This window comes from Hoplias malabaricus, chromosome 16 (assembly GCF_029633855.1).
Source record: "Hoplias malabaricus isolate fHopMal1 chromosome 16, fHopMal1.hap1, whole genome shotgun sequence".
Lineage (NCBI taxonomy): Eukaryota > Metazoa > Chordata > Actinopteri > Characiformes > Erythrinidae > Hoplias > Hoplias malabaricus.
In genome coordinates this window covers 5,835,356-5,850,564 of record NC_089815.1, presented here as the reverse complement: position 1 = coordinate 5,850,564, position 15,209 = coordinate 5,835,356, and the positions used below count along the sequence as shown (strand labels likewise).

Below are 15,209 nucleotides of genomic sequence, written 5' to 3'. Positions count from 1 at the left end.
CGGGTGACTGTCTGTGAGGAGTGTGGTGTGTTCTCCCTGTGTCTGCGTGGGTTTCCTCCGGGTGACTGTCTGTGAGGAGTGTGGTGTGTTCTCCCTGTGTCTGTGTGGGTTTCCTCCGGGTGACTGTCTGTGAGGAGTGTGGTGTGTTCTCTCTGTGTCTGCGTGGGTTTCCTCCAGGTGCTCCGGTTTCCTCCCACAGTCCAAAAACACACGTTGGTAGGTGAATTGGCGACTCAAACCCGTGTCCGTATGTGTGAGTGTGTGTGTTGCCCTGTGAAGGACTGGTGCCCCCTCCAAGGTGTATTCCTGCCTTGTGCCCAATGATTCCAGGTAGGCTCTGGACCCACCGCGACCCTGAACTGGATAAGCGCTTACAGATAATGAATGAGTGAGAATAATTTGTCCCCAAATTATTATATAATTTGTCACACTATTAAATATAGATATTACTTATAAGTTATATACAAATACTAATTTTTCTGGAAACTATGGGTCCTGTCTGCTAAACTGGTCTTGCTTTAATGAATGCTATGAAATCTAATGTTCTAAAATGTATGTGGTTAATCTGCATTCGGTCAGTAATCATCCGTCTGCATGGCACTCGTAATTGCTAAAAAAAATGACACAATGAGTTTCTTGTCACCAGGGATATGTGAAACTTACGAAGGAATTTACTCCTGCTCCTGGACAGCCAGTCCGGCCTCTGTTTAATTATCTCGACAGGCTCAGCCCCAAGCTGCTGACTGCTGTTTAACAGGGTCCCATGGGTATCCCACTGTCCCCCCCACACTCCTAGGTCCATCCTGAGGTCATTCTGTAGCACCATGCTTAATGCGCTCCAGCTGCTGAGACACAGAACTGGGGCAACTTTGACAAGAGAAGCTGCTGCTGGGAAATCACAGCCGTTCACACAGCTTTTGGCAGCACACACAAACGCACCGCAGGGCAGGGGCAAACTCACCCAGGAGTTACAATCACAACATTGCAGTCTCACTGACGAGATGAGAAAATGAACCTCATTTCCCTCCTACACTCATTCCACATAAGAAGCTCTTTTAATTAAAATGACGTTTTAAAGAACCATCCACTGAACAGAAAAACAGTTGTGAAATAGTGAGACCCTCTTGGATTGAATACAATGAGGAAACACACAATATGTGCAAAAGCCTGTGCACACCAGCTTAACATTTCTATGTGAAAAAGAAGCCATATGCCTTTTCAGCCAAGCAGTGTTTCAAACCCCATCCTGCCGCACTGAGAGCTCGAAGCTACACCTCTCACCACTTCATTTATGATCGCATAATCCCGTATATACAGAAATATAACAAGTCTTAATAAGGGATGCTCCTTCAGACAGTTCCTTTGAGAAGATTTTTTTTTTAATTTAATGTTTAACCCTTCATTATTCAGTTATAATTTTAACAGAAATTGTTGTGACTGTAGAGTTTTTTGTAAGACTGAATATCATGGCCATAAGAATAAAATATTATCTCAATTTTTCAAGCATTAGATGTCCTCTACATTCACACATTATCTCTAAGCACTTATCTCTAAAACACAGGAAGAACACACCAAACTCCTCACAGACAGTCACCCGGAGGAAACCCACGCGGACACAGGGAGAACACACCACACTCCTCACAGACAGTCACCCGGAGGAAACCCACGCAGACACAGGGAGAACACACCACACTCCTCACAGACAGTCACCCGGAGGAAACCCACGCAGACACAGGGAAAACACACCACACTCCTCACAGACAGTCACCCGGAGGAAACCCACGCAGACACAGGAAGAACACACCACACTCCTCACAGACAGTCACCCGGAGGAAACCCATGTAGATACAGGGAGAACACACCACACTCCTCACAGACAGTCACCCGGAGGAAACACACACAGACACAGGGAAAACACACCACACTCCTCACAGACAGTCACCCAGAGGAAACCCACGCAGACACAGGAAGAACACACCACACTCCTCACAGACAGTCACCCGGAGGAAACCCACACAGACACAGGGAAAACACACCACACTCCTCACAGACAGTCACCCGGAGGAAACCCACGCAGACACAGGGAGAACACACCACACTCCTCACAGACAGTCACCCGGAGGAAACCCATGTAGATACAGGGAGAACACACCACACTCCTCACAGACAGTCACCCGGAGGAAACCCACGCAGACACAGGGAGAACACACCAACTCCTCACAGACAGTCACCCGGAGAAAACCCACACAGACACTAGGAGAACACACCACACTCCTCACAGACAGTCACCCGGAGGAAACCCACGCAGACACAGGAAGAACACACCACACTCCTCACAGACAGTCACCCGGAGGAAACCCACGCAGACACAGGAAGAACACACCACACTCCTCACAGACAGTAACCCGGAGCGGGACTCGAACCCACAACCTCCAGGTGCATGGAGCTGTCTGACTGCGACACTGTGCCTTGTCCTCTACATTCCATTAAAATTTCATTATGACTAGGCCAATTGAAATGCTTTGAAATGACTTTGGAACAAATCCCTGTTCCATTAGCTTCAATGCGTTAAGAGGATTTTCCCCCAATAGAGCTCTATAAGAAGAACTGAAATAAATTACCCTCCAGTAATGTCAATTGAGCAAAAGAGGACAGGAAAAAATATTTGTAACTGGCATTTACCAGACCAAACACACAGGAAGTGCGTTTACAAGGTAACAACCAGTAATTTGGTCATCTGAACTGATAATTAGTGCCTACAGTGGGGATGATCACTACTGTCTTTCATAAGGGAAAGAGAGGGGAGTGGAAAAACTGACAAACACATAAAGAGCGAGACAGAGACAGACAGAGAGAGAGATTGAATATAAGGAGTATGGGATCAGAGAGAGAGATCGAGAGAGAGAAAGAGGGAGAGAGAGAGAGAGAGAGAGAGAGAGAGAGAGAGAGAGAGAGAGAGTGAGGGAGAGAGAGCGAGAGAGAGAGAGAGAGAGAGAGTGAGGGAGAGAGAGCGAGAGAGAGAGAGAGAGAGAGAGAGAGAGAGGGAGAGAGAGTGAGAGAGAGAGAGAGAGAGAGAGAGAGAGAGAGAGAGAGAGGAGAGAGAGCGAGAGAGAGAGAGAGAGAGAGAGGGAGAGAGAGCGAGAGAGAGAGAGAGAGAGAGAGAGAGAGGGAGAGAGAGAGAGGGAGAGGAGAGAGAGAGAGAGAGAGAGAGAGAGAGAGAGAGAGAGAGAGAGAGAGAGAGAGAGAGAGAAAATGACAGCAATACGGCACTCACTCGAGGAAGCGTGTGATGTACTGGCGGCTGCAGCGAGACCAGTTGGGTGGAGAGGTCCCATACAGGAGCTGTGGAGACATGATGAACGGCCGTTTCCCAATGGGCTCACAGTCATTCCCGTTTCCATCGTGCTGAATCCCAAAACTGCAACACAAGAGCACAGCGAGAAAGAAAACAGTTGAACTAACCACATCAAAGGGATGGGCAAAGAAGAAGGCTTATATGCCCTCCCCCCTCCACCCACCCATCTACAATTTAACATACGTTTAAACACAAGAGTCCTGTAAGGCATAAACATGTGACCACATCAGCAGCAGTTGTACACAACACAGCCCACAGTAGAAAGCTTTGTCACAAATCGGCCAATATCTTGGGTGTTGGTGGTGCAATCGTAACCATTTCATGTGATATTTTTTATGCAGGAGACTTCTGGATACTCTTTAGATATCTGGTTCCTATCAACACTGCTGTGAACAAGCCTTGCTTGAGCATTGCACATCAAACTACGAAACTATGAAAGACTATTTTTACATATGAATTATTTTCACTGATATTTTACTGTGCACACACACCTTATACAACCTCCATAGAAAAGCACTGCTGATCAAATGGAACTATCACCTGCCGATTCATTATCTGTAACCCTTATCTCAGGGTCGTGGTGGGTCCAGAGCCTACCTGGAATCACTGGGCGCAAGGCAGGAGTACACCCTGGAGGGGGCGCCAGTACTTCACAGGGCAACACACACACACACAGTCACTCACACCCTCACACCTACGGACAGTTTTGAGTCGGCAATCCACCTACCAACGTGTGTTTTTGGACTGTGGGAGGAAACCCACGCAGACACAGGGAGAACACACCACACTCCTCACAGACCGGAGTCACCCAGAGTGGGAATCGAACCCACAACCTCCAGGTCCCTGGAGCTGTGTGACTACGACACTAGGGACCTGGAGGTTGTGGGTTCAAGTCCCGCTCTGGGTGACTGTCTGTGAGGAGTGTGGTGTGTTCTCCCTGTGTCGGCGTGGGTTTCCTCCGGGTGCTCTGGTTTCCTCCCACAGTAGAAAAACACACGTTGGTAGTTGCCCTGTGAAGGACTGGTGCCCCCTCCAGGGTGTATTCCTACCCACCGCAACCCTGAACTGGATAAGCGGTTACAGATAATGAATGAATGAATGAATGAATGAATGAAGCTAAGCACCCTAGAGAATTAGAGGCCCTTGAGATGCAGTTCCTAACAAAACGTCAGTAAGTACGTGATTGAATGTGTGAGGTGTGAGCTATGTATCTAAAAAAAACACGCAAAGCCACACAGGAGAATACACATATCATTCAGCTTCGCACCCACAGCCAATAAAGCCTTTTCCACACAAAAGGAGCACTGGGTCTTTGCTTTTTAAAGCTGGCTCATTTGTGTCCCCCTCGTTACTCCTCACTGTGATGTAGATACTGGGATTGGGAAAGAAACCTCAGTGTGGGGGATGGAGCGTGCAGATAAAAGAGCTCTGTGTCTGAGTGTAATAGATACCAGAGTAGAATTCCCTGCTGATAAGATGTGAATTATGAATCATCTGGTAGATGTTTGCATCTCTTGACAGCTAAGTCGCCTTGATCTCCTTTTAAATTAATGCACTATTGCTTGCCATTTAAATCTACTGTAATAATACAGTAACACCATTCAGATGTGTGGTGTGGGTGAAGGCCTTTTGTGTGGGTGAGATTTGCTCACTGGCTTGGCAGTGGTGAGGAATGATAACTAGACTACGTTTTTCAGAGGCTTTTAAAAGCCACTGGAAGCTCATCAACCCAAGATAAACACATGGCCATCATACTTCAGCAGCATGCTCATGACCAGAGACTGTACACTACAACTGCACTGCTTAGGGGTCACATTACCATCACAATCCAGCTTATTTTAAGTATTCTGTTACCTGCTAAAAGCTCAAAACCATCTCTTGATACCCTTAGGTTTTTGGCGTTTGACAAACACATATATTCAGGCTGACCTAAGCTGGTAATCGAACACTCGTTTGTTTCATCGGTTATAGTTATGTTGCCCACTACACTGTTTCTACACTGTACACAGGTGCTGTAAGGCGTAATGTAATGTGAGGATGAACTGAACAGATCTTACTTGTGTCCCAGCTCATGCGCTACAGTGAAAGCCAGGGGCAGGCCTGTATCTTCATTGATGCTGCAGCTGCGATGGGGCTGACACATTCCTGCCACATGTGACAAGCCCAGAGTCTCACACGGCTTGTTGATGGCAGCACAGATGTCTTTCCTGCATCAGACAGAAGTGTTAGCCCTGCCCATTTGCCAAAATAGAAGTCAGTATGCCATGAAAATGTACATGTAAATGTGTCACATTTTACAGCCTCTTGCTGTAAACCATAGACTGACTCCAGAAAACCTCAGTGAAAACAACAGTAACCAGATCTGCTTTTATTAACGTGTTGGTCTCATGGTCAAAATCGGTCATAACAGATTCATTCACTTTTAGAAGGTCTGTAATGGTCGAGCCTAAAGGTTTTTACATATCACTATCATATTCATGGGCGGCACGGTGGCGCAGCAGGTAGTGTCACAGGTTTCCTCCGGGTGACTGTCTGAGGAGTGTGGTGTGTTCTCCCTGTGTCTGCGTGGGTTTCCTCCGCGTGACTGTCTGTGAGGAGTTGGTGTGTTCTCCCTGTGTCTGTGTGGGTTTCCTCCGGGTGACTGTCTGTGAGGATTGTGGTGTTCTCCCTGTGTCTGTGTGGGTTTCCTCCGGGTGACTGTCTGTGAGGAGTTGATGTGTTCTCTCTGTGTTCGCGTGGGTTTCCTCCGGGTTCTTCGGTTTCCTCCCACGGCCCAAAAACACACGTTGGTAGGTGGATTGGCGACTCAAAAGTGTCTGTAGGTGTGAGTGTGTGAGTGAATGTGTGAGTGTGTGTGTTGCCCTGTGAAGGACTGGCGCCCCCTCCAGGGTGTATTCCCGCCTTGCGCCCAATGATTCCAGGTATGCTCTGGACCCACCGCGACCCTGAACTGGATAAGCGCTTACTGATAATGAATGAATGTCACATTCATAGATTTCAGCGTCCATCCTGTGGCTTCTATCAGAAACTACCTTTCTGTTACTGTCAAAGAGCTGGGTAGCAAAGTGCTGGAAATATTTCTTCAGTGTAATTAACATTATACTATATGCTACTCCAGCATCAACACTGAACAGGGCCCTCTTTTCAATAAGAGATAACCATAAAGTGTACTTCAGACACAAAAATGCCTATCCATTAGATAAACTCACAGCACAATGAGGCTGACATACGCATTGTGTCACCTATAATTTTACAGCTATTGTGTTTGTCAAAATGATTTGCAGAAACACAAACATGCAGAAATTGGCCAGGTGCGATTTGGGCAGGCACTCACTAGCAGAAACAACGAGCCTTATAGAAACAAAGCCCTTAAAGCAAAGTCACCTTGGCAACATCCAACCAGACAAGACCAGGATCCTTTGTCTTTGAATAGGTATAACCCAGAACCCCAGAAAACCCAAAGCCACAGTAATGTTTCAACAAAGTATTTGAAATTTCAGGATGAATCTAAGCAATATACCATAGTTTGAAGTGTTTGGCTCAAATGACCCAGTTAATTTTCATTCCCCATTAATCCGTCTCCATCCTTATAATGTCTCTTACTTCACTTGTTAAGGTGGATTTAACGCTTTATGTAACCTGATAAAACTAATAATAGCCAATGTTTCATACCTAGAGACAAACGACCAAATACGCACCTTGTAAGTAGGACAGCCACATCGTGATGGACTGGGTGGTCATCTCCCTTCATATTGAGGTGTTTCTGCCATTTGCAGAAGCTGTTGAGACTGTTGTCTGCATGGTGAGTGATCTTCAGGTCGTCCTGCCAGTGTAAGACGATAGTGTCAATCACTTCACCTGTCAGTGGGTTTTATTCTTGTGGCTGATAGGTGTATAATATGAAAAGACTTAAGATTGCTTAAAATCCAGCAAACAATACTTAACAGAATGATTAACTGAGAGAAAAAGCACATTATTAGAGCCACGTCATGCTCTTTTATGAGAGCTTCTATTTGTGTTTCTGTTTAAATTCAGTCTGATTCAGATTATCCACGTGATATTTTTCACATTGGTTCCTTTTACCTCGTCCTTTTCCAACAGAATGAGGCGCACCACCACAATATTGATGGCATTTCCAATGCTGGTGTCATGAAACAACCCTGAGACCTGTAAAAACAACAAAGTGTTAGGTGCTTATGTGATATTTAATGCATCCATTTGCAATTACACTAGTGTAGTAAAAAGTACACAGTAAACAACACTGACTGGTTCAAGTACTTATTTGCAGTTCTTCAAAGGGCAAAATCGGTGAACTTCCGTAGACATATTTTGGCTACAGTCTGTTCCTATGGTTCAGGAATTCAAACATTCATTAATCAATCAACAGTCCATCTGTAAAACCAATGTCCTATGAGAAAACATGACATACGGTCCTGAAACATTTAAGACTTGAAGCGATGTCAGCAGTCGCTTCTCGGAAAAGATCTTCAGTGAGAAACAGGCATTGTACATATGTATTAAAAAGAAATAGTTCAGAGCTGTAAGGTAAACACTGCTAATAATGCTAACGCAAATATTACAGAACACCCCATCCTGAGCTAACAACTAGCCCTCTGCAGTTGGGGTCGGTGTCCTCCAACTGCTTTACCTCTGCTGCACCATGTAGAAATCCTTGAGAATACACGAGGCTTTACTATGCAAGTGCTCTAGTAAATTAATGAGCACCTTTGCTGCTCTTCTGTCTACTTCATGGACAGGAACTTTGACTTCAGCTGAAGATAAGAGTTGACCTTTTGTAGAGTTCTGTCCTGCTGAAAAACTGTTAAAAAAAAGTATGACTGTTGGAGCTAATTACCTTTAGGACGTCTAAAAAAACACATCAAGGACTGCTGATGGACACTGACTTAATCAAATATAATTCTGCCTCTCGTCCACATCAGAAGGGCACTGCTTGGAAGTGACCCTGACCTTCACTGGACTAATATGCATAGCTTTGAACACTTAAATTCTCAGCATTAACACAGTAGCACATGTGTCCTCAGAGATGTGTAAAGACGAACACTTTATAGTTTACGGACCATTATTTAACGATTCAACATGTTTGGAGGAGAACACTAATTGCTCCCAGTTATGGAAGGCTGTGGTTTCACTGTGAAGAAAGCCAAAGCTCAGGAGCCTCAAAAACAACAATTCTGATGTTGCTGACAGGAATTTGACCGCACAAGCAATAAGAATGAATTGCTCCCTTAATAAGATAGACATGCTTCTTATTTGAGGTGCCTAAACCACTATCTTGTCTGAATTCCAAGGAATTCTCTCCAATCACAAGGAATCCTTGCAGAGCTTTTGTCTAGCTCACTTAGACCAGCTCATTCTCTAAGCGCAGTATAAAGGCCCTCATTCATTTTGGTCTTCACAAACTTTCTGAGCTGCAAAAGAGGAGGTCTTTCTGAATAAAAAAAAGATGAAACACATTGCTGAGCAAATAGTGCAAAGAATGTCAAATAGGCTTGGTGCCCCATTCACTCATAAGCTTCTGCTACCTGGGATAAACACTTGCTTTTTCCACATGGTTAAGCATCTTGGACAAGATTTCAATCCCATAGAAACATTGTGCAGCTCCAAAAATCTAAGCTGTCAAATCATAGTCTCAACCACTCAGTCGAGAAGCTGTCCATTTATGCAGGAACAGGAGCATCCTTAGGGAACTTTTGAGGAAGAAAGATTTCATAAAAGTGCCCTCAAGCTTGATGGGCATCCATCCATGTAAAAGATCGAAAGTCAGGACTGCTTGGAATTCAAAGTTGACCTTCTGCATCGATTTTCTAATTTGCATTTTCAGTACAAGTCAACAGTATACAGTTGAATTTCAGCTTAACTTTTGATTATATCTTTCTTCTCCTGAAATTATTCTAGTAAACTGTTGAGTGATTAATTTTATTTCCAATGTGAGGTGGCATCTGTCAGAAAAAAGAAACAGAAGTGTTTCCAGCCGAGACTAAAATCACCAGAGCATTTTTGAGAACTTTAAAAATTTAAATGCACTATGTTGACTGCAGATTTCAGTATACCCTGACCAGTTTTTATCATACAGAGAAAAAAGGGAGAAAAAAACCAAAAGCTTCAGCGGAAACTCTGGATAATGGAATATTTCCTCTTTACATTATATCTCTCAGATCCAACTACATGCCTGCAATGGAAATCTTTTTTCTGCCTTTCCTTTACATGCCCTGCAGTGGTAGCAGCCAATGCACAGCAACAGACTGGCGGAGAGTATTTTGGAAAATGTGTCTAACAGCCTGCAGCTGTATTACAGAGAGGTCAGCTGACTTGGATCCAGCTCAGTGGAATGAATGTTGCCCTCAAAGGGTTCTGCAGCCGGTGAAGAAAAGCTAGAGCCAGGGAGTTACACAAGGAAACAATGGTAACTTGAAACATCACCACAGACAAAGGAAGGAGTGTTCATGTGGAAATCCCACTTTGGAGGGATATTCTGAAAAATAAGGTGTGGAGACTGGTCTGTGTAGTAGAATTAGTGTCTGTTAAGTGCATTGGGTGCACTCAAATTCTCTCTACTGTGTAAAAATTCCAAAAATCTTAAAAAGTAACCATGACTGTTCAGACATTCATTCATTAATTTTCTGTAACCAATTCTGTTAAGAGTTATGGTGGGTCTGGAACCTACCCTAACTGTCTTAAGCCCTATTTGGCCGGGAGTAGTTTTACATGGGGAGCTGGGGTAATGTAATTTTCCCACAGGATGTCAGTAATGTTTATGGTGGATTCGCACTGGGTAAGAAATCACAGTGAATATAACAGAGATGTAAGGTGCTACACGATTAACACACTGTTGTCACAGTGTGGATCAGACACAGCAGAGCTATTGGAGTTTTTAGACTGCCATAACTGTTCTGAGATCAGCCCTCCCATCAAAAACATACAGCCGTAAACAACATTATCTTCTAGTCCTTCATAACAGATAACGGGCGATAACTTTACTAATCCTTCACACAGTTATTATAACTGATGTCATAAACCATTTAATGGTAACAACACATGTTCATAACACGTATGGAAGCTACTAGTGTTCACAAAACATACCTAGAGGTTGTTTTGTGGATTTGAGAGTGGTGCATGGTGACCTTTTACTTAAACCGTACAGTCCCTCCATTCTCGAGAAAACTAACATTCTCTGGGATATGACACAACATTACCCCGTATTTCAATTCGAACAGGATTAATATAATCTGGGGTCATTTTAACTGCTCGTTTTACTGTGGATAAAAGGCTCTGGAATCTTTCCTGAAACAGGAGGGTAAAGCTAATTTGAATAGGGCGTTATACTATTAAACTTTATTGGACAAAAATACAAATCAAATTGTTCCTATCAACAAAGAGACTAAATATCTCTTCTACTATATTGTCAAATATACACTAATGGCCTGTAGAGAGCAGCCTTGTCTATGTAGCAGCCTCTACTTATCTGAGAAGAACACATTTCCACTTCTATACAGCTCTATAACCCTAGCCTCTAGCTGAAGTGTGACAATGGCCAATACCTAATCCGACTCATGCACGGTCCCATTCTATCAGTAATGCTTTTCTATATAAACTGTACAAACTACATGCACACAGTTGAAGGACTGTGTCATCCACTCAGAACTGATTCTTGATACTGATTGGCTACGTGGTATTTATAAAGCTGGGTTAAAAACGTTTGAAAAACAAGAAGAGGTTGTGAAACTGAACACATTATAGTTACACTCACAATGTTCATGACTGCTAGAACATAGCTCTCCACGCCGATCTTGCCGTGGTATTCCACCATTTTTGGGTCAGCCACCACCAGCGTCTCCACCCACTTCTCCCTGCTGATAGAGCGCTGTCTTCTGCGGTGCTGGTGTCTCTCCCAGCGCTCCCGCTGTCTCTCCACCCTAATGGCTCCTCCGCGAGGATCTGCCACAGAAAACACCTCACTCAGCAAAAATGTTATTCAGTAAAATCTCCATTCAGCGAAATGCTCCTCGTTCTGTATCCCCCTCATTCAGTAAACCCCTCAATCAGTAAACTCCTAATTCTGTAAAGCACTCAGTAAGTAAACCCCTCATTCAGTAATCCCCTTGTTCGGTAATCATCTCCTTCAGTAAACCACTCATTTATCATTATAGGTCCTGTAGGGAAGCTTTGCCTGTATTGTTGTTTTTCTCTTATGTCATTCAATTTTGGTTGAAAATAAAAGAATATCGTTCTTGAAATGCCAGAAGAAGTTTAAACTTATATTTGGTGGTGCTCTCATTGCTTGTATTCCCTTATTCTGAATAAGTGCTTAATTGAACTCTGTACATCTGTACATCAATAGTACAATAGTACATCTGAGAAATGCAGTTTTGTGCAATCTGAAGTCATTAAAACTCCTTTAATAAATAATGTACCTGTAAGGGTACTCTAAGTTACTAAGAGATTACAGGCAAAAAATTGCTATGATGAGATTGCAGGCAAAAAGAGATTACTGTGTGACTCATGTAGACTCAGCCTTTTCTTAATATCAGGTTGCCAAAGTGTTTATAAACTTGTTGAACGGTTTATTATTGTAATCTGATTTTCTGAAGACACCAGATTATGTGTGGGGGAAGTGACATTAAAGCAGTCATCAGTGCCCTCATATACTGGTCTTTCACCTTTCACCCCGCAGGTCCCGTTGGATGGGTTTCCCTCAAATAAAGGCTGCAGCAGCTGGCGGTTTGCTTGAGAAGTGTCTCGTTTATACACAACGTGGGCCTGTGGCTCTGCTCTGTGCGGCTGCTCCAGCGGCTTGATGAAGAATTCCTCCTCAGAGAGTTTAAATAGTCCCGTCTACAGAAAACAGAAGCGCAGGCTAATTACAAGGCTCACAAAACCACAGCACATACGTTATGCTCCTTATTTGGACGGCTATATAAAGCACCTGAGGGAGAGATATAGAGATACAGCCATCCAGCTACTAGGAGAAGAACTTGGAGGAAATGTTTTGGGATTTTGGAGTATGTTTAAGAAGAAATGGACAGTGGATGATTTATCGTACATTTACATCGTAAAAAATTAACACAATGCAAAGAGTAACTGGAGATGTTAAATCATAAAAAACTTCACAAACTCCACAACAGCATGAACTCCTGAAGTGCCTCCCCTTCTTTAAAGTTAAGGATATACAGAATCAGAATACCCTCCATCACGTCAGAGCAAGCTAACAACTCACCAGACCATCACAGGTGCTCACAGCTGCTGGACCCTTGGTGTCTGTATTGCTCCACACTTCTCCAAGGAAGTAGCACAGAGAAAGACCATGGGAACGTAGCGTGGACCCCTGAAGACCTCCGGACCTCCGCTCTGTGACAAAACCAGGCGCTAGCAGATGAGGGTTTAGCGTGAGATTAAAATGCAGGTCCTGACCACCATACTGCAGGCTGTAGAAGACATGGTTTCGAATTTCTGTGCTTTCCACGGTCTGCCTCCGATGAACTCGATTCACCCGATGAGATATGAGGTTTGAGAGAAAATGTCCAGTTGAATCCACTCTCTGAGGATAAACCACCTCATACTGGAGAAGCCCTTCCAGAGAGATGTCTGCAGAGAGATTCAAAGAAATATACCTCAGCAAAGAAAGCCAGATCTAAATATGTACTGCCATTTTTTTCAGACTAATATTGCCACTGGGATTAGCAGTATTCAGCTGTTGCATCTTTGGGTGGTGTTTGTAATGTTAAAGCAAATAGGTGTTTGGCTACTTCTGACTGGTCTAAATATCCCTCTGGGATTAATAAAGTAATCTATCTGTGTAAGCATAGTAGGTCTCGTGTAACTTTAAAAGCATTGGTTTGTGCCTAGGAACCATATGAAACATCATGTTTATTCATGTCCTTCTCCACAGACTCGACAGTCAGAAGCTACTATTGTGTATGAGGCAAGCTTTCAACTGAGAGCATTGTTCAAACTTTGGTCCAGATGTCATTAGCCAGAAGAGGGCAACAGGGGACAAAAAAGACCACTTCCAAACAAACTGAACTAAACCTCTCCACAGAGCAGAGGCTATGGCAGTTTGCAGTGTTCTAATATTGAAAAAAATAGTATGTATTACAAAGAAAGAGACAGGCCTAGCAGTTTCCTGTTAGTGTACTGGCAGCGGTGACAATAAAACAAAGAAAGGATGGAGCAGCATGTAATGCACTTGACAGAACTGCTCCAGAATAGTTTGATGAACACAATGGAACTAAGAATAGTGATTCTGCAGAATGGGTTCTTAGGCATGACACAGTTGGATTTTTTCCAGTCCAGTGAGCTAGGTCTGTTTGTGATTATATCAGCATGTCACTAGTATTAAAATAGAAGTACCGCAATAGCGTTTAAAACATTACTCAATCATTTTCACCATTTGGCCAATTGTTTTCCTCAGAGACCAATCCCATTTTAGTCTTCTTTCCTGAGAAGGCTTTAGACAGGACGTTGGAACATTTCTGCAGGAATCTGAGGACATCCAGCTATGAGAACATTGGGGAACACATCCCAAAAGTCCTGGATGGAGCTCTATCACTGAGGAGAATGTGGGTTCTTCACTACCCAGTGCTGGGGGGTTTATATCCATCTCGCTCACTTTAGGCATTGACCATGGTGAACTTAAGCTGAGGTACAGCTTCATTTTGATTTCATGCGTTTCTGTGAATGTTATACAATCTGTCCACAGTGGATTCCCTTATAGCAGATGTTTGGGCATACAGTGGACATCTGGGGTGGGAATAAAAATAAAACATTCTCTGATGCACATCAATGGACTAATGAGTTTAAAAGTGCTGGTTTGCATGAGAAGTGAAAAAGTGCAGCTCAGAACTGGAACAGAGCTTGAAACTCACCTGTGAGCTGTTTGTTTGCTTTGGCCGCCTCCAGAATGGACCAAGCTGTGGCTAGGAGGTAAAGGAGAGAAAAGGCTGACCCTAACACGCGCAGTCCACGGTCCTCGGAAAGCATCATATTGGAGCTGGTTCAGCTTGATATATCCAGGGTCATTTTTAAAGCCTTACATCCTTACATTTTTTATTTTGCTTGCACAGAGAACCGCTGGCTGTGGCAGCCCTGTTCAGTTCTACAGATACTTCAACCCTCATAAGGAAAGCGTGATGGGTCAGTCTTCTTTCCGAACGCTTCTGTGAGGGATCCACGGAAGCCTCTCCTCTGGGCTGCAGCCTTCAGCCTCCAGCCCAGGAACAAAACTTTCTTCCCCGAATAAAACTCCGGAGCCCCGCCTCCTCTCTGGAGGAGGGGGTCGAGAAGACAAAAGAGGCGAGCCCAACTCCTCCGTACTCTGCATGCTAAGGAGCAATTCATTCTTCCCTCAGCAGCAGCAGCTTTCTTAATGTAATATGACGTTCACTTTTTAACCAGTGTTTCAGTAACACGTTGCTACATGTCTAAGGTTGTTGACACACCCTAATGACACATTAGGGATACCCCCTCCACACACACGCACACAAGCATTTGACTATGTAGCATAGAAACTGCGTTCTCTGGAATGATGAATTAAACCAATTTCAGGACTGCAAATTATTTTGAGTGGCGTTTGTGAACCCAGAAATTGATAATCCAACAGCAGCTCCTGATTTTTCCCATTTAAACTCTTCCCATGAAGCTGTTGCTGCAGTAAAAGGGACAGCGACCCATTGACACCGTTCATTAGATAGAATTGTGGGTGTCCACAAACCTTTGGCCATATCGGAGATAGTTAGCTACCGCTGCTACTTGTTAGCATTCCTGCTAGCAACAAAATTTGCAGCGAGGAACTTTATTTTAATGTTAGTTTATGACTAGGCTAATAATGTTTAAGACC

The 15,209-nt window shown here is 43.8% G+C and overlaps 1 protein-coding gene across 1 annotated transcript in view; it reads right to left on the bottom strand.

The window, feature by feature from the left end:
- The window catches only part of LOC136672128 (A disintegrin and metalloproteinase with thrombospondin motifs 7), a 65,405-nt gene extending 51,002 nt beyond the window's left edge, over window positions 1–14,403 (bottom strand). Inside the window, exons 1-8 of the mRNA XM_066648082.1 lie at window positions 14,239–14,403; window positions 12,591–12,958; window positions 12,034–12,208; window positions 11,124–11,311; window positions 7,439–7,522; window positions 7,054–7,178; window positions 5,413–5,562; window positions 3,275–3,418 (exon numbers count right to left, since the gene is read on the bottom strand). Coding sequence (XP_066504179.1) covers window positions 3,275–3,418; window positions 5,413–5,562; window positions 7,054–7,178; window positions 7,439–7,522; window positions 11,124–11,311; window positions 12,034–12,208; window positions 12,591–12,958; window positions 14,239–14,356 — 1,352 coding nt within the window. The 5' untranslated portion in view covers window positions 14,357–14,403. The remainder of the gene's footprint in view (window positions 1–3,274; window positions 3,419–5,412; window positions 5,563–7,053; window positions 7,179–7,438; window positions 7,523–11,123; window positions 11,312–12,033; window positions 12,209–12,590; window positions 12,959–14,238) is intronic.
- Between the last annotated feature and the right edge of the window lie 806 nt (window positions 14,404–15,209).